Raw genomic sequence first — 19,354 nt, forward strand, 5'->3', positions numbered from 1 at the left:
AGAATTGGAGAACTGGTTGTTGTCAGAAAGGAAAAAAAAAGACATCTCAATGCCTTCTGTAAGTGCAATGATATAGTACTTGTGACTGGCTTATTTCACTTGGTATAATGTCTTCCAGATTCATCCATGTGGAGCATGTGCCAGAATTTCCTTTCTTTTTTAAGCTAAATAACATTCCATTGTATGTATATAACACATTTTGTTTATCCATTCCCCCAGAGATGGACCCCTGGGTGGCTTCCACCTTTTGTCTGTGAATAATGCTGCTATACGGTGGGTGCAAACATCTGTTCAAGTAAGTTCCTGCTCTCAGTTCTTTTATTTTTATTTTTTTATTTTTATTGATTTCAGAGAGGGAGAGAGAATCATTGATCAGCTGCCTCCTGCACGCCCCACACTGGGGATCGAGCCAGCAACCCAGGCATATGGCCTTGACTGTAATCGAACCCGGGACCTTTCAGTCCACAGGCCGATGCTCTATCCACTGAGCCAAACCAGCTAGGGCTCTCAGTTCTTTGGGGTATACCCTTCTGCTTAATTTTTCTGTGAACCTAAAACTGCTCTAAAAAATAAAATCTATTTTTTATTAAAAAGGCTGGGTGGCTCAGTTGGTTGGAGCGTTGTCCTGAACACCAAAAAGGTTGTGGGTTTGAATCCTGGTCAGGGTGGGTATGGGAAGCAACTGATCAATGTTTCTCACATCGATGTTTTTCTCTCTCTCCCCTTCCTCCTTCCCTCTGTAAAAATCAATAAACATATCCTTAGGTGAAGATTGGGGGAGGGGGGAAGCTGTTCTTTTCCTACTCAATGGTTTTGGCACCCTTGTTGGAAATCATTTGATTATACCTGCGAGGGTTTATTTCTGGACACTATTCCATTGATCTATATGTTTGTCTTTATGCCAATATCATCATTACTGCAGCTTTGGTATTCGTTTTGAAATCAAGAAGTGTGAGACCTCCAACTTTGTTGTTCTTTTCCAAGATTGTTTTGTTTCTTCGGTGTCCCTTAAATTTCCACATGACTTTTAGGATGCACTGTTTCTATTTCTGTGAAAAACGTCATCAGAATTTTGATAGGGATTGTGTTGAATCTGTGATGGTTTTGGGTGGTATTGACATCTTAACAATATTAAGTCTTCCGATCCATGAACACAGGATGCCTTTCCATTTATTTAGGTCTTTCATTTCTTTCAGCAACATTTTATAGTTTTCAGTGTACAAGTCTTTCGCCTCTTTGGTTAAAGGTATTCCTAAGTATTTTTGATGCTTTTATAAATGGAATTGTTTTCTTAATTTCCTTTTTGGATTGTTCATTGTTAGCGTTCAGGAATACAACTGGGTTGAAACACTGCAAATTTGGTTTTCAGAAGGGAACTGGGGATTGGGAGCCACAGCATGGGGAAGGGAGGTGGGGAGGGTGAGTATAAAGGCCATGAAATTTCCTACCATTTTGATTTTTTCTTGGTTGGGCATTTGCTTGATTGCTGTAGATCTTTGACTGATTTTCAGAGCTCCGATAAAGAAGTTATTTTAGCCAGTTTCTAGTTTATCTAATGTTTCTGTGTGTGGGGGGGGGGGGGGGGAGGCTTCCCAGTACACCATCTTGTTAATGTCACTCTCCCGGCAGGAGGAGGCTTAGTCCCTAAGCAATGCATCTTCACCGAGACAACTAAGGAGCTACACTGATCAGAGCTGAGAGACTAGGCTGAGAGGGAACCAGAGACACACTGGTAGGGATGGGGAGGGAGCAGGGGTCCTAGAATGCTACGCTGAAAACTCAGACTGGATTCCATGGAATTAGCGGGCACCTGCAACAATGCCTGGCAGAGAAACCGAGCCAAGAGAGTCAGGCCAACCCCAGCTTCCTCCAGTGCAGAGTTGACATTCAAAGAAACAAAAGGATTAGGAGCATCTGCAGAGGTTTCACCGCACATTCCATCAGGGATTTCCCCCTCTCCCAAACCCCACTCAGTGTTTCCAGGACATTTTCAGAACCTTAAGTGAATCAGAACGATGAGCCTCCAATACCAGCCCAACAAGGATAGTAAGAAGCTAGGAAAATTCCTCGGCAAGTGGAATGGGGAAACAGAGAGATGGCTGAACCAACCGGCTGAGCAATTTACAGCAGACACAGAGGGTCACCAGGGCAGTAAGCCCCAAACTGGCGCAGGATCACCCCCAGGGTGGCTTTCCTCCCCTGGCATATGGCTGGTCATGCGACTCGGAATTCGGACCCTCCCCTGACCTTTCCCTGCTAGAGAAAAATTCTAGGCCCCAGGTGTATTCAGCTCCACGCCCGCCAACACCAGGGCCAGCTGTGGCGACTGCCGGCCTGCACTGGCTCTGATCAGTCATTGGAGACTACGGCCCTGAAAGGGCACGCCTGGGATCAGATGAATATTCTGTTGAGATCTCCCCTGAGACCTCCCCTAAACCCTCAGCCTTTAAAACCCTCAAAAAAAAAAGGACCCAGTGCTCCCTCACTCTTCCTCCTGGGGGCGTGCCCACACCTTTTGCTTCCCCCTCTTCTTCCCACAGGCATGCATCTCCTCGAGACTTGCAACCAGGAGGGAAGGCAGCTTGTCCTGGGCTAACCCCTGAACCTGCCGCCAAGGCCCCCTTTGCAGTGGGACTTTCCGGCGAGCTGACAGCAGCCCCACCTCGGCTCATTTCTCACCTAGAATTTTACGAGAGCCAAAGCAGCCCCACCTCGGCTCACCTGATGTTGCTTCTATCCTAAGCCCTTCATTGTTTCGCTGTCTCCAGCTTCAGCTTCACGTGGCGAAATTTTTCCTGCTGGAAGTCAGGAACCAACACGCTACGCCCGAGGCAGACGCGCTCAGGGCCAGGTCCCTGTCCAGTAGTGAGCATTCTCCTCAATCTGAAGGGTGAGTAACTGAGCTCACAAATGCTTCCACCTGCACACAGGACCCAGCCTACAGCAAACACCTCATACACCAGCCCTGACAAGAACCTGGCTCTACGCGGGAGGGTGCCTTTCCATGGCCTGCAGGTCCTCTTTCCAGCTCAGTGGTCGGCAAATTGTGGCTCGCGAGCCACGTGCAGCTCTTTGGCCCCTTGATTGTGGCTCTTCCACAAAATACCACATGCACGCGCGCACGTACAGTGCGATTGGAACTTCATGGCCCATGCGCAGAAGTCGGTATTTTGTGGAAGAGCCACACTCAAGGGGCCAAAGAGCTGCATGTGGCTCGTGAGCCGCAGTGTGCCGACCATTGCTCCAGGTGATTGCAAAAAGTCTGATCGCTAGCCCCACCTGGGAGGCCAGCTGAAAATACAGGCGTCTGGGCCCCTCCCCCAGAAAGCCTGGTTAAGGAAGTCCACACGGGGGCCCAGGCATTTTCACCCAGGCTCATGGGTGAGGTGAAAAACCCCCATTTTCAGGAAGCACTTGCCTCGGTTCCTCCCCAGAGTTGCTAACCTCTGACCTCTCATTTCCACCTGCCTGCACATTCCCCTCCCCTGAAGTCTCAGATGGGACAGTTTTATCTAACCTGCAGTTTCTAAGTAAAGACTGTTATTTTTCTAAAGTTTTGAACCCGTCAGCAGCATTTAACAAACAGAATTCATAAGCAGACTCAGAAAGCCAACGAGCATATGAATCCTAGGATAAGATCCTATGAGGTACCTAGAATAGGCAAATTCATAGAGAAAGAAAGCAGGAAGGGGTAACTAGGGGCCGGAGGGAGGGAGCAGGGAGGAGTTATTAAGGATTACAGAGTTGCTGAGGGGGGGGGGATGCAAAAGTTTGGGGTATAAATGGCGGTTAAGGCTTACATGCCATTGTGAACGTATCTCATGCCATTGAATTGGACACTTGTGAATGGCTAAAATGATCGCCATTATGTTACATACGTTTTGCCGCAGTTTAAAAAACAGATTTCACATTTTAAAAAATCTGGATTTCTGGTTTCTCTTTAAAGAAAAAAAGAGAAGATCTAACAACACTGGGCCATGCTTTGGATGTCAGTGGTGGGCAGGAGCTGCAGCAGCTGCTGTCTGTAGATGGGACCTCGTGTCTGCTGTCACCCCACCACATTCCAGTGTCACTTTTACGATGTACGTGCATATGACCTGGCGCACCCGTGAGCACTTTGGGACCTGCAGGCCATGGGTCCCGCCCATTCTCATTTTGGTCACCACTCACTAGCCTTGTCTGCTGTCCCAGCCCCTGCCTGTTTGTCTCTGCTAGTGCAACAGGGAGGCCAGAAAGCAGTCAGCCATGTGGGCGGGCGCTCCGGGCGCCTTAACAATAACAACCAATGGGAGAGAACAGGAGTTTGCCTTCTCCTCCCCAAACTTCACTCAGACTTTGAAAGAAAGGCTCTCCCATTAGAAGACCCAGAATGGTAAGCCGAGCGTTTAAGACACCCCAGGGGCCATGATTTTGGGAGAAGCCTAGGCTGACCACCTGCCTCATGACCCTGACTCCTGAGTCAGTCCCAGAAACACTCAACCTCTCTGGGTGGTACCCATGATCAGCCAGTCCAGCCAACACAACCTCCCCAAGGCTGCAGTCAGTTCTCTAGAGCCCGTCTTCATCTGCTGGAAGCCTGAAGGAGTTTGAGAAAACAGCAGAAACAGAAAGGTTACTTTCATCTCCTCCCCCTCCTTGCTCTTCTTCCCTGAAACAGACAAAACCATCCTGTGAGAGGTGCCCTCCCTAGACGGGGAGGAAGGGAGCATCCTTATCTCTGAAGACCCAGGGAGGCTGCCAAGAAGAACCCAGACACAGGCCTTGTTCAGTTTCCCTAGTTTACTGTAATTCCCTCATACCCCTAACCTGTCACATCCCTCCACGGCTGTCCACTCTTCATCAAACCTGGCATAAAAACACACAGGTCTAGCCCTGGCCAGTGTGGCTCCGTTGGTTGAGCATCATCCCGGACACCAAAAGGTTGCCAGTTCGATTCCCAGACAGGGCACATGCCTGGGTTTTGGGTTTGATCCTCATGTTTCTTTCTCTCCCGCTCCCTTCCTCTCTCGCTAAAAATCGATAAAAATATTTTTTAAAAATGCACAAGTCAAACTGTTCTTCATTTCCTTATGAAGGCTCCTATGTCACATAACATTTACATTAAATAAATGTGGGTGATTTTCTGTTAAGATGCCTTTATCAGTTTAATTTTCAGACCCAGCCAGGGACCCTAAGAAGGTCAAGGCAAAGTTTTTCTCCCCTACAAATAGCATCGTTGTTCCAGGTCTGTGGGGTGCAGCCTGGCTACTGAACACAACCCCATCATTTGCCAGGGAAGGTGGTTCGTCTGGAAGTGTAAAAAACATGCCAATTTCGAAAGACCCAGGATGAAAAAAAGGACGTAAAATAGCTTGTCAGTAATATTATATTGATTATGTGTTGAAATAATACTTTGGATATGCTGGGTTAAATAAAATGTACTAAAACTAATTTCACCTGTTTACAAATGTTTTAAATTTACACTTTATAGATTTTTAATGTGGCTACGAGAAGATTTAGTTATAGATGTGGCTCACATTAGATTTCGGTGGGAAAGAGCTATTTTCCATAGCCCAACCAGCCTTGGCTTCCACAGAACTGATTTTATAAGGTAACTAGAGGCCCAGTGCATGAAATTCGTGCACAGGTAGGGACACTAGGCCTGGCTGGCAATCAGGGCCAATTGGGGCCTTCCTTCGTTCCGTGCCGCCCTCTGGTGGTCAGTGCATGTCATAGCGAGCGAGCAAACTCCCAGTCTTCTGGTCAAACTCCCAAGGGGACAATTTGCATATTAGGCATATAGATAGATAGATAGATAGATAGATAGATAGATAGATAGATAGATAGATAGTATTTTCCTTACATGGAAAGCAAACTGATTGTTTCCTCCTCTCTTATTGGGTTCTGTGCTCTGAGCAGCCCCCGAGTCCTTGAGAAGGCCCTTCCCTTGCTGGGTGCTGCAGGCTCCTCAGGGAGGCTGGGGGGCTGGCGCTGACTTGAAGATTTCTTTCATCTCCCACATCCTCCTGGTCCTTGATCACCAAGCTATCACCAGACTGGAACACAGGCTTTCTTCTAACCCTTGCACAACAACAATGTGTCCACATCACTCAAAACCCCACACAGATCCTTTTCCCTTGAAACAATGGAACAAGTGTTGCTAAAAAAAAATAAAAAAAAAAATGCCAGTCTGTTGCCACTTGTTCAAATAACCAGAGGGAACCGGAAAAGCCTCAGCTGCAGTCGGAGCCTCCTTCCCTCCCCTCACCTCGGCTCAGGATTTACTGGCTTCTTCTTCCCAGAGACTCGAACCCATTCCTAGGACCCCTCCATGCGAAGTGCAGAGCAACAGCACCAGCCCTAGCAGTTTGCAATGGGGGAGGGGCAATCTAATGCTGGGAACTTGAGAGACAGGAGCGAGGCTCTCAAATTATAGAGGCAACTGCTAGACACTTTCCACCATCAATTCTTGAGACACAAGGAGCAAAATTCGAACCTCAGAATCCTGCCCCTTTTTTTCTTTAAATATGTATTTTATCCACATGAAGACTCAATATTGGCTGATTATCGACATGTGCTTTGGAGGTGGAACTGGGTTCAAATGTCCCTTCTGCCACCCAGTCCTGTAGGACCCTGAATAAAGTTGCTTCATTTATCTGTCTCAACTTCCTCACCTGTAACAACGGGAACAATCCCACCCACCTCACAATGTTGAAAAATTAAATAATGGATGGAAAAAGTGTCTTCCCATAGCAATTAGGCTAAGAAGATACTAAAAACCTCACGGAGAACTGAAAATAAATCCTCTATACTCTGATCAATTTCGCTTTTTTAAAAATCTGAATCTTGGTGCCTGGTTGTAGTAAAATATAGAAATGTTTAAAATGTTTAAAGAATGTTAGAAAAGTTTTAAGATGTTTGAGTTAACGTTCCTTAAAACTTAAAGTATGATATTAAGAACACATTCCCCACTGCCCTGAAGTGTGTCCCTCATAGATAAAGATTTGAACTTCAGTAAACAACTCAGAGTGACTTGTCAAGATAAACACTTGGTGAGTGACTACTCTCCTTAGCCCCCTCGCCTTGTTTGAGATTAACATATGCGAATGGATATAAATCATTGATAGCCATCTGAGCTGCTACAGGTACAAACAAGCTTTAAATATGGACCCAGACCAGCTAAAGGGTGAGGAACACTGACCCCCTGCACCCAGACCAGACCAGCCTAGCTGCTGGACCCCAGAGGACAGCACCACGGGGATCCCTAACTAAGTTTGTACCACAGCTCAGGAATTTGTGTGAGTAATAAAAAAAAGCTGTGTGGCCCTAACTGGTTTGGCTCAGTGGATAGAGCGTCCGCCTGCGGACTCAAGGGTCCCTGGTTTGATTCCGGTCAAGGGCATGTACCTTGGTTGCGGGCACATCCCCAGTAGGGAGTGTGCAGGAGGCAGCTGATCGATTTTTCTCTCTCATCGATTCTAACTCTCTATCCCTTTCCCTTCCTCTCTGTAAAAAATCAATAAAATATATATATTTAAAAAAAAGCTGTGTGATTTGCAACTGCATATGTTTCATGTGGTGTGATTCCTCCGGAAGTTAATTGGATTATTTTTCGTACGCTTAAAATTTAAAGCCTCTGGTCTTTGTTGGTCCTAAAGCCTGCCACTCTGGTCCTGCTTGCGTAAGAGCAGCCTCTTCGCTAGCAACTACCTGAATGTCCCACACCTGCACGGTTAAAGTTATCTCAAGGGATGCCTTAACACCCCAGATCCTTTCCCGGGATCTCCTTGGGATACTGGTACAATTTAAAAATCTGGTGCAAGAACTCTGCGAAGGCAGGGGTTATCTTTGCAGCCCTAGTACAGCACCTGGCAAAACGGAGGAGCAAGGTAAAAGGGTTTAAACAGGTCTCCCCAAGATGTGCTACTTGGCATATGGATTATTTTGAGCTGAAGGGAACTGAAAGCCTGCAGATACTCCTGCCTCTTCCTTATCTTCCTGGGAGAATTTACATTGGGAGCCTTGTCCACAATAAAAGTTAATACCAGAAATAATCTTTTTAAAAATATTTCTTTTATTGATTTCAGAGAGGGAGAGAGAGAGAGAGAGAGAGAGAGAGACATCAATGATGAGAGAGAAACGTTGATTGGCTGCCTCCTGCACGCCCACCCTGGGGATCAAGCCTGAAATCCGGGCATGTGCCCTTGGCTGGAATCGAACCCAGGACCCTTCTGTTGGCAGGCCGACTCTCTATCCACTGAGCCAAACTAGCTAGAGCCCAGAAATAATCTTGATGACCTATCTATAGAGCAGAGCAAACTTCTCATTACTGAACATCTATTCTTATTGTCCTGCAAATGACCTTCCTTCCTGCACCCCTCCCTTTAAGGCCCAAGGCATCTTACCTTAGTCCTTGGCTTTGGACGTAATGTAATCCTCATTTGACCTTTCTGTCTCTGAACCTCTCATGTGTGTGGGATCTCTGACTCTTTTACATGTGTGGGGTTCCCATATGTACATATGTAATTAAATGTGGTTACTTTCTCTTGTTAATCTGTCTCGTGTTCATTTAATTATTAGGCCAGCTGAAAAAACCTAGAAGGGTAGAAGAAATTCTCTCCCTCTCCCACCTAGGTAAAAGCTTGTTTGCCGGGAGCCGATCCATCCTTGCTGTTTCAAGGGACCTGGCATATATGGCATACTGTTCTTAATATGTTTGCTCACCTTCTTGGCACTATGTGTTTTAACCAAGGTCACCTCTCTGAGAAAGGTTGTTTCCCCAGGTAGGGATTTTCCCCTGAAGTTAGGGAGGGAATAAAATCCCTCAACTAAGTGCCAGGCTGGTAATTAATCCCTTTAACTACGAACAATCATGCTTAAGCTACATAATCTTTACTCCCTGGAATGGAGATAAGAAACGCCCTAACCTTTGTAATAGAAATTGACAGGATTAGAATCAACTGGTATAAATACAGATGCAACAAGACAACAAGAGACAGAATTCAGAAGACAGAACCTACAGACAGAACTCAGAACACAGAACTCAGGAGACAGAACTTAGAAGAGAGCCAAGAAGACAGAACCTACACAGAACCTACAGACAGAAGAACTTCGCTGGAGAGAACATGGCAAAAGATCCTGGACTGAACCTGACTGCAGAGGTTGGCAAGAGAGCCTGACTAGAACCTGGTGACTGAACCTGGCTGGAGATCTGAAGAAGAACCACTCTGGAGATCCAGACCAGAACTTGGCTGGAGATCCTGGCTAGGCTGCTGATCAACTGAACACTGTCTCCGTGTCATTCCTTCTTCGCCGACTCCGTCCGCACCTTTGGGAACCCCTGGACCCGCTGGGGTTGGACCCCGGCACTTGTTGAATGAATGAATGAACGAATGAATGAATGAATGTTGGACTGAATGCAAGGAGGGCGGGTGCATGCGTCCAGTGTCTAAGAAGCACGAGAAGAGACAGGTTAGAATTACCAGGGTGCAGGGGCTCTGCTACCCAGTGTGAAGTCTGCAGGCCATGAAGAATTATTCTGCAGAATGGCACTGAAAATCTGTTTAACAGCTTTGTGGAGGCTTTTTCCAGCAAAGCTCAAGGTGCTCTGTTAATATTTCTCCTCCACTCAGTCATGCTTTACTCATACAATAAGGTTAAAACACACACTGAGAACCAAATATGATTTATCTCTATGAGAGGAAGCATAAACAATTCTGTTATTTCATAATTTTTTTTTACTTAGCACAGTGGGTTGAGCCTAAAAATATTAAACTAAATAGATGGCTTCGTGACACAAATTTATGCTGCCAGAGAGTTTTTAAATGTAAAATTCTTAGCATTTCCTGGCCTTGGAGGGGAGCAGGGGTGATGAATGCATAACTACTGTTATTAAATCTTAAAGATATGTCTGGTGTTAAGTTTCCTCACAGGTATAAGTGTGTCATAAAGGGTCTGAAAACCTATAACTCTTTTTTTTTTAACAAAAACAATTCAACATCATTTATTGTCATCTGGTAGTAACATACGGGTATTGTAAGCCAACATGAATAAATGTTTAAGAACGCTTCTCCCAACAAAGGGCACCTAAAAAACACAAACTGTGTTGCTTCTCAGTAATTTCTCTCTCCATTAGTCATTTCTAGGTGGAGACACTTGGGAGCAGAGAAGTATTACCTCCTTTCAGCATGATCCGACCTAGTTGTTTTCTCAATGAATCTCTTCTGCAGCATCTAATACGAGGTCCATACACTCATCAAAACCAATGGAACAGCCTCTGCCCGCATATTCACTTGTTCATAAAGCCACACGTGAATCCGAGATCTATTCTGCAAGTATCTGAAGATGAGGCTGATGGGCTGCACCATCACCTTCTGCACTTTTTGGCCCTGGCCGTGGTACGCCATGGTGGAAGCGGACAAAGACCACCCTAAGGAGCACGCTCCGTCAGACAGCCACCACTGGAGCAAAGACTTTTATATGCTCCTTCCAAAAAGCAAAGAGATTTCTACGCCAACCTGCTGCACTTGGAAAATGTTTACTCTTAATGGTTAACAAAACAAGCGCTGGATTCTCTGAACTCACCAGACCTCCTGAGGGCTCCTCGCAGTTACAGTTCTGCCCTCCCCAAACCAAAGGTGTCGGGTTTGCAGGGGCCTGGCCTGTATCCTGTTCTACTGCCAATAAAGAGACGTATCTCTCAGGAAGCTTGAAGGTCCTGCCCTTCACCCCCACCCACTGCTTTACCTTCTTAGAAAGGAAAAATCCAATAATGTCAAACGCACCAGCAGGGCTGCAATGGGGACGTGAAAATCCCTTTAGCGAATAGTGGGGTTGGTCAGCGTCACCCTCAACACCTATTTTTTAGTTGCCCTGAACAAGATCCCTTTGGCTTCACCCCCAGACTTCAAATCAATTCAGTCTTCAGGACGTTCAAACCCACAGGTGGGGGTGGGGGGAATCTGGGTAAGAGATTTCATGTTGCCTGTTTGTGTGCTAAAGAACCCTCTCTGTTTGTTTTCATCGATTGCTTACGCTATTGCCCAAATGGCAGGGCTTACGGGCTTGGGGAAATTTAGCTCAAGTCAACTTCCTGGTGGTGAAGACGAACAGGGTGGAAACTGGCCTTTAGAGCAGTTTTGAAAATTTCTGACCTAAATGAGAAATTTCTAAACGAAAAAGGTTAACATTTCAAAATGCAACAACAGGTAAGAGAAAACAGGCCCATAGGAACTAAGGGTTACTGGCCCTTTTGAAACACACTGCCACGGCTGTGTGGGCTCGGGAGGCAGCGGGCCCGGGAGGCGGTGGTTCAGATAGAGCAGAGCCCCCTGTCTGATCTGCTCCAAATATTTGGAGAAGACGATCAGATGCATAACTCACCCAACTTCCTAGGTCATCCATCACCAAGCACATGACAAGGCAAAGAATTTCATATGCTCCTTCCAAAGAGGAAAGAGAAGAGATTTAGAGATGAGCTGTCCAGGCCTTTCCAAGGGTTTTAGTCTTTGGACATTCAGAGGGAGATTTCTACTCCATCCGGCTGAACTTGGCTCTAAACCCCAGGGCAGGAGTTTGGCACAAAGCGTTGTTCCCACTGCCCTGTCTTTAGCTGTACACCAAAGAAGGTAAGGACGGTGCCTGGCTCGGCGGTACTATGCAGCGCAGGAGAGCGTGCACTCTAGGAAAGCTGGTGGCTCAGGCTAAAGACAACTGCTACATTCTGACGGTACCAGCCCTGGAGCTGCTCCCTGAGAAAGGACAGCTCTCCTGGAGTCAAAGGTCTAGGCCAGTGGTCAGCAAACTGCGGCTCGCGAGCCACATGCGGCTCTTTGGCCCCTTGAGTGTGGCCCTTCCAGAAAATACCACGTGCGGGCGCACACGTACAGTGCGATTAAAACTTCGTGGCCCGTGTGCAGAAGTCGGTATATTAAACTATATTATAGTTTAAGTTTAAAAAATTTGGCTCTCAAAAGAAATTTCAATCGTTGAACTGTTGATATTTGGCTCTGTTGATTAATGAGTTTGCCGACCACTGGTCTAGGCTGGTGGGCTGACAGGTTCGGAATGAAATCATAAAACATCCTATTTTTCAAAGCATGCTCTCTGCTGGGGGAGGAGAAATTGTGGGTGAAAGAAAAGGTCCCCTCCTTTTATCCCCCTCCCCCGCCCCGCACTTCTCTTACAGTCACCCAGTTATAATCACTCACACCATCAGTCACACAGAACTAGAAAGGCACCCGGAGTCACCTACTCAGTTGAAGTCAGAAAATTACAGTCTCCCACACAGTTCAGTACGGTCAGATACAATCTAACACGCTCCGTCCCACAGTGGTACCATGGCCATTCCTCTGAACACCCACCAACTCTTCTACCCACCTGGTTGCCAAAGACAGCTATGGAGCAGGCGGTGGAGACTTCATTAGCCCCGAACCAGACTGAAGCGATGCGGGAGGGCATGCCCAGGATGAAGACCTGGGCCACCGAGCAGATGACCTGGCCCAGCACCGTGACGGGGAAGAGATGTGGCTTCAGGCTCCCTAACTTCACCCAGGCCCCCAGACAGTTGAGAGCGGAGCCCATGAGGGCGATGTTTCGAAGGCCAAATTTTTCCAGCAGCCAGGCCACTGGCAGTAGCAGAGGGATGTAGGTCAGCATGTAGACCATGGACAGCCAGTCGATGGCAAAGGCACTGACCCCGTAAAAGTACTTGAAGATGTTATTGATGGAGCCGTACTGGATCCACTGGAAGGCGTTGCACATGGAGTAACAGCTGAACACCAGGACCACCGCCCAACGGCGCCTGCTCACCTTGATCGTACTGAGGTCCTCGCGGCCGGAGCTACTGGGTTGGGTCAAGTCACCGGGGTGGGCGAAGGTGCTGGGGAAGGCTGAGCCGCTGGGGTTGGCAGAGACGCTGGGGTGGAAGGAGACGCTGGGATGAGCCGAGACACTAGGATGGGCCGAGACGCTGGGATGAGCCGAGACGCTGGGATGAGCCGAGACACTAGGATGGGCCGAGACGCTGGGATGAGCCGAGACGCTGGGATGAGTCGAGACGCTGGGGTCAGTGGAGATGGCAGGTGGGGCGGGAGCGCTGGGGTCGTCCGCCGGCGGCGCGGACTGCTGTTCAAGGGTACCATCGCGCTCCTCCAGGTTGCGACCTTCATTCACCATGACCACGGCCTCCCCCGGAGCCCCGGACAGGCGCTGAGAGCTCCGGCAGTCTTACGGGGCAGTGGCCTCAGCTAGCGGGGCAGTGGCCCTGGTCCGCCCCAGAAGAAACCGAGGTCCAGTCCTGCGTAACAGCCGCGCGCGGGGCTCCCGGCGCTCACCTCCAAACTTCTGCCCCCACTTTTCCGGAGGGTGGGGCCGCTGTCCTGACCGCTGTCCCCCCGGCCGGTGCCTGGAGTCTTCCTAAGGCGTCCTGGCCGCGTCCAGCCCCTCGGTCCAGGAAAGACTGAGCTCCTGGCGCAGCCAATTCCCGGACTCCGTTCGCTGCCGGCCCGCTGGGGCCTCGCCCCTCGGGCGCACGTGACTGCCCCGCCCCCGTCCCGCCAGGCTTGCCCCCCCCCCCACCCCGCCTCCCCTCCCTCCCTCCCGCCTGCTCCAACCCGGCAAGCCCGGCCGCCCAGTTGTTTCGCCATAGTTTGCGGGGTGTATTCCGCCCCCACGCCCCGGGCGCTATGGAAACCGCCCGGTTCATCCCCGCCCCCTGAACTGCCCCCAGGTTCACTTGCCCTCTCCCCTTGGACCCCGAGAGAAAACGCCGTCGAGCTTCCGTGCGCCCGCCCGCCTTTCCAGCGCGCGCACCGATGTCCGGCGCCTCCAGAACGCCCAGGGGAACCCAGGCGGAATCCCCAACTTTTCCCCACTTGGCTGGGCGCCTCGGCCCTTCCTGGACTCCGGTGGAAAGAGAGATGCGTGGATCTCGAGGTCGGGTTGCGCTTCTGGGGTAAAAGGGGATTGCAGAAAACTCACTTTGCCGGTTGCTTTTCGGGGCGCTCGTAGTTTTATCTGGGGATCTTATCTGGGGAGCTCATATGTGAACCTCTTAGGCAGGGCTGTTCTGCTGGGAGGGATCCCGGGGCTGCCTCCTAGGCGAGGACTGGAGGCAGAGGGGAGAGGGGAGTTGGAAATGCTTAAGAGCTGGCGGCGGCTGCGAGGTAAAATGCACAGCCGCCTGCGTAGCCCTGGGCTGCCACCTGCTGGCCCCAGCCCATTCCAGAGCGCAGACTGTCATTCGTGGTCACGGGGCCGAAGTGCCTTTTCCCACTGATCCATGGAAGGCCCGGGGAGGAATAAGAGCCCACATCCTCCCTCGGTTCAAACGCCAGCTTAGCTACTCCTAGGTGCGTAGGGTAGATGAAGGCACTGCACCTCTCTGCGTCTCCGTTTCTTTATCTGTAAAAGAGGGATGATGAAATAATAGTACCTGCCTCAGTGCTGTTTTGAGGCTTCAATGAGTTAAGACACAAAGCACTTTGAAAGTTCCTGGCAGATAGTAAGCATTTCATGAGTGTAGGCTATGCTAGCAACTAGAAAGCTAATCTTCATTGTATAGTGCTAAACATGGTTACTGTGTTATCGCATTTACGCATCACAAGAGTTCTGATTGTTTTGCCTGCATTTTATATGGGTCAGTAAACCGAGACTCACAGAAGAAGTTACTTCTTCCTAAAGGGCCCAGCTGGCCTGAAGAGCCATACTTCTCCTGCAGGTCTATTCCAACTGCAGCCTGGCTACTCGTGCGGCCAAGGGTCTGCGGTGTGGGCAACCCCTGGGAGCCTCTTACAGGGCAGATGCCCAGGCCCACCCCTGACGTCCTGAATGAAAGGCTGCATTTTGTAAGATCTCCAGGTGATGCGTTCGTTTGCGCATTAAAGTTTGAGAGCCACGGGGTGCCACCACTTTTTCTTTTTTCATCTTTAGAACCAAAATGAAGAATTGAAAGTTCTGGGCAGTGGTTCTCAACTTGGGTTGCACATTAAAAATCACGTGTGTGTGTGTGTGTGTGTGTGTGTGTGTGTGTGTGTGTGTGTGTAGGGGGGGACTCTTAACATCCCCAATGTCTCGGCCAGAGCCCAAGTGCTTTAAGGAGGGTCTCTGGGAATGGAGCCTGGCCTGAGCATGTGGAAACTCCCCGGGGGATCTCAATAGGCAGCTAAGTTTAAGCAGCCCTAGTGGGGTCAGAACTGTGGGCGGCAGAAACCGCACCAGGTGTGAGACCAGTGGAGTCAGACTGGACCTTGGTTCAGTAATCTCAGTACTAACAGAATTCAGAGTCAGAACTCAAACTTTAAGAAGAGAAAGTTTATTTAGAAAGTCACAGAGGTAGCCGTGAGAGCGGTAGGAGACATGGGCCCAGGAAACAAGTTACAGAGGCAAAGAATGACCCTTGGAGCTTAGGAGAAAGAAAGAGAGAAAGAGAGAGAGAAAGAAAGGAAGGAAGGAAGAGAGAGAGAAAGAGAGGAAGGAAGGAAGGAAGGAAGGAAGGAAGGAAGGAAGGAAGGAAGGAAGGAAAAGAAGGAAGGAAAAGAAGGAAGGAAGGAAAAGAAAAGAAAGAAGGAAGGAAGGAAGGAAGGAAGGAAGGAAGGAAGGAAGGAAGGAAGGGAAAATAAAGAAGGAAGGAAAAGAAAGAAGGAAGGAAGGAAGGAAGGAAGGAAGGAAGGAAGGAAGGAAGGAAGGAAGGGAAAAGAAAGAAGGAAGGAAAAGAAAGAAGGAAGGAAGGAAGGAAGGAAGGAAGGAAGGAAGGAAGGAAGGAAGGAAAAGAAGGAAGGAAGGAAGGAAGGAAGGAAGGAAGGAAGGAAGGAAGGAAGGAAGGAAAAGAAGGAAGGAAGGAAGGAGAAAGAAAGAAAGAAGAAAAAAGAAAGAAAAGAAAAGGAAAAGAAAAGAAAAAAGGAAGAGAAGAGAAGAGGCAAGGAAAACACACCCGGGGAAGCATGCTCCAGAAAGAGAGCTGAGCTGGGGCTCTGTCCTCAGGGCTTTGAAGGGCAGAGATTTAGGTGAGGTCCCAGGGGAGGATCTCAATAGAATATTCATCAGCTTCTAGGTGTGTCCTTTCAGGGTCGTGGACTCTACTGATTGGTAGGTGCCACGGCATCGTTTGTCGGGTTTTGCTGCTTTTCTGGGCCTAGATGATATCCCTAGGGGTTAATGCTTAAGGCAGTGGTTGTGCAAGGGCCCTTATGGGGAGTCACAAGAGGCCACTCTTGGGCCCCTGTTCCTACTCTAAGGCGGTCTACTGAGTGACTACCGACATGTCTGGGAAGAGTCCGAACCACATGACCAGCCATACGAAAGGTCAGGGGGTCTAAACGGAATGACCAGTGATAGGCTCGGGAGGAAAGGTTACCCTGGGGGCAAGGTCCTTGTTTTCCCAGTTTTGCCTGTTGCTAGGCACCTGGGGCTTTCTACCCTGGTGACCTCTAGAAGTACCTGGCCGCTGTCCTAGCTCTGCTCATGCCTGTCTAATTGCCTGCCACAGGCCCACAGGCAGGGGAACTCTGCTTGGAGTCATCCTCTTTCGGCTAGAAATGATGGCTTATCATGGACTAAGAGGAAATGATTGAAGAGGAAACTTATACCCATCTGAAAATGACTACACTAACTTAGCATTCCCTCTTCACATTCCAAACGGGTTTCCCATCATTCCACGGGGAGCACAGAACCTCCGTTCTCTCGGAAGGACCGCTCACTGCTTCCTTTCCCCAGGTCATCGCAGTCCTCTCCCCAAACTCTTCAGAATCTATTCTTAACTTCAGACGTGGAAACGGAGGTTGTATTATCAAAGTCCCACAGCGAATCAGGTTCAGAACAAGCAACAATAAGACAGATTTCCCGAATTCCCTTCCAGAAGCCTCTTCTGGGCAGTGCTTCAGTTTGATGACAGATCTCCAAGGGTCTAACCCGGGATCCAAGCCATATTTGGGGTTGTCTTTTCTGATGGAGTCGGTGGGTTCTTTCCTGAGCTCTGGACTCAGTCCACTCAAGATTAGAAGCTCTGTTCTGGCATTAATTAGCTTTGGGATCTTGGGCACTTACCCTCTTTGTCCTTCAGTTTCTGAATCTGTAACATGAGGATAAAAATACCGGCCTCCTAGGGTTGTTGTAAGAATAAAACTAGATAATGTGTGTTGATTTCTTCAGTAATATTCTGGCAGCCACCAGCGTGGTGCTGTCTCTTGGCTGATTCCCACCAGGGATACAGCAACTACATAACTATTGGATAGATATTACGTAGAACTATCTTATATTCATTTATTGAAAACATGTTTATTGAGCAGCTTACGGCGTGGCCTATTTATTTATCACTATGTTCTATCTCTAGGTATCTATAGGTACACCTTGCCGGGGAAGGAGAAATACATTTTAGGGGTTGCTTCCTAAAAAGGGACCCTGGTTCCTGGTTCTATCCCAACTTTAGTCCCCAAGGGGACCTTGAGGAAACCTTTGGCATTGAACTCAGCTTTTGTGGCTCTCTGCAGAGTAGTAGCAAAGTCTGCCCCCTAGAGGCTAACAACACTCCTGGCAGTAAGAGCAGAACTTGGAAGTCAAAATGTTAACCTTATGGGTAGTTTACCACCACCTGCACAGGGGCTGTAGGTGTGAGAGGCATGTGGTTTACTGAACGCATGGGAAGGCTAAATTGCTAATGAATGAATCGGGTTGAGACCCTGGATTATTCCCCCTTAAAAAATACTGACACTTGGAATTTGTAAAAATGTTGTCCTTGCAGATCTTATATGTGTGATTTATATGTGTAATGCGTCATACTCACCAATATTGTCTTTGCCTTATCTCCCACATTTCCCATCTATTTCCAGCTCCTATCGGGTATATCTTTGCATACCATGGAGTATTTACTGAGATAAGCTACACACCACATGCTCTCGGTCTCTGTGGTGGAACTGAATTGAGTAATCCATCACCATGCAATTTCAGATAACTTGGACAAAGAGGAGATCCAACAGGTTTTCCAAGAAGAAAGGTTTCATAAAACATTTTTGCACAAAACAGGTGCAGAATGTCATTAGAGTTATCATCAAGCCTGGAAATCTGAAGTCAGGGGAATGATGCTTTCTGAAGGAAAATGACTTCCTGCCTGGAATTTTATACCCAAAGTACCAAAAGAAAAAAAAAATATGTGAGAAGCGAATCAAACATTTTCAAGCATGACATGCAAAGTTTTTTTTAAAAAAAGATACTGCCTTCTCCTCTCTCAGGAAGCTGCTAAAGGATGTGCTCCACCAAACAAGGGGGGTACCTAGAGAGTTAGATGTAGGATCGAGGAAACAGGGATTCCAACACAAGAGGCCATGGATGGGAAGTACCGAGATCCCGACAAAGGAAAATTCCAGGCAGGCAGCTATGTGCCAGGTGTAGAAAGCAGCCTGTTCAGATTGAAGCTGGCCGAAGGGCTCCGGGAAAGATTTATTCAAGAAGATGACACTGATAGAATTTACGAGGATATTTACAGAACTGGAAAAGAATTAGAGGTTGGAATAGTGATAAGTATAACCAATCGAACCGAGTAAATGGGGAGGGCAATTATTAACTCCAGTAGAATATTCAAAGCAACAGAGGAAAGGGATAGGGGCATCACGGTTGTGACTAGCATCATCACAATCATAATAATGTGAAGGCCGAAAGTTGATATAACCAAATATGACATAATTATATGGGGAGGATGGAGGGTGGGAAGTGGGCACATGTGTACGGTAGAGGTGAGGGTAGAGTAAATATAGCTAACTCTTCGTCTGCTGTATTGGAAAGTCAAAGGCAATGCCCCACAGGGACAAAGAACTATCAATATACCCATATTATTTAAAGCTATGGAGAGAAATTAGACTCATCTAATAAGAGTTGAAAGTAATTGCCTCAAGGGAACAGGAAAGGGATTAAGCAACTGATATTTTTGATACACGGCCAATTGATTCTTTAGGTATAACTTTGGTTGTTGTTGTTTTTTTAAAATCCCTAAGATTTTTTAGTGGAATCAAATTGAGTGGAGATTGAGCTGCTTCGCCAAGCCCCGTGCGTGATGTCTAGGGGTGTGGTAGGTTCCACTCTGGATTTTATGTTGGTTCTAAAATGGACACCCAAGACTCCAACCCTGGAACTGCGGAGATGCCTTTTCACTCCAGCTGTGCCCTCCAACGCTGTGCCAGGCTGTCACCTCAGAAAACTGGATACATGGTCGGAGACTCTGCTCTCCACACCCTCGTCTTGCTTGACCCTTCTCTGCCCTTCTTTCTGCCTCTAGCAACTTTCACGCTTGTAGATTCTGTGGGAGGTCTTATCCCTTCTGTTTTCAACTTCAATCCCATCATGCCAAAGTCTACTTCTTCTCTGGAATTCTTTCTGTCAATGAATA

At 48.0% G+C, this 19,354-nt stretch overlaps 1 protein-coding gene and 1 pseudogene across 2 annotated transcripts in view; both read right to left on the minus strand.

Moving 5' to 3' along the window:
* FLVCR2 (FLVCR choline and putative heme transporter 2) overlaps positions 1 to 13,491 on the minus strand; it is a 60,931-nt gene extending 47,440 nt beyond the window's left edge. Inside the window, exon 1 of one of the 2 annotated variants that reach the window (XM_059689989.1) lies at positions 12,358 to 13,491. In XM_059689989.1, coding sequence (XP_059545972.1) covers positions 12,358 to 13,155 — 798 coding nt within the window. In that variant the 5' untranslated portion in view covers positions 13,156 to 13,491. The remainder of the gene's footprint in view (positions 1 to 12,357) is intronic. The other variant, XM_059689980.1, reaches the window with a different exon arrangement.
* LOC132231234 (small nuclear ribonucleoprotein E-like) lies at positions 9,399 to 11,600 on the minus strand (annotated as a pseudogene).
* Positions 13,492 to 19,354: the final 5,863 nt, after the last annotated feature.

Source organism: Myotis daubentonii, chromosome 1 (assembly GCF_963259705.1).
Source record: "Myotis daubentonii chromosome 1, mMyoDau2.1, whole genome shotgun sequence".
NCBI classification, from domain to species: domain Eukaryota; kingdom Metazoa; phylum Chordata; class Mammalia; order Chiroptera; family Vespertilionidae; genus Myotis; species Myotis daubentonii.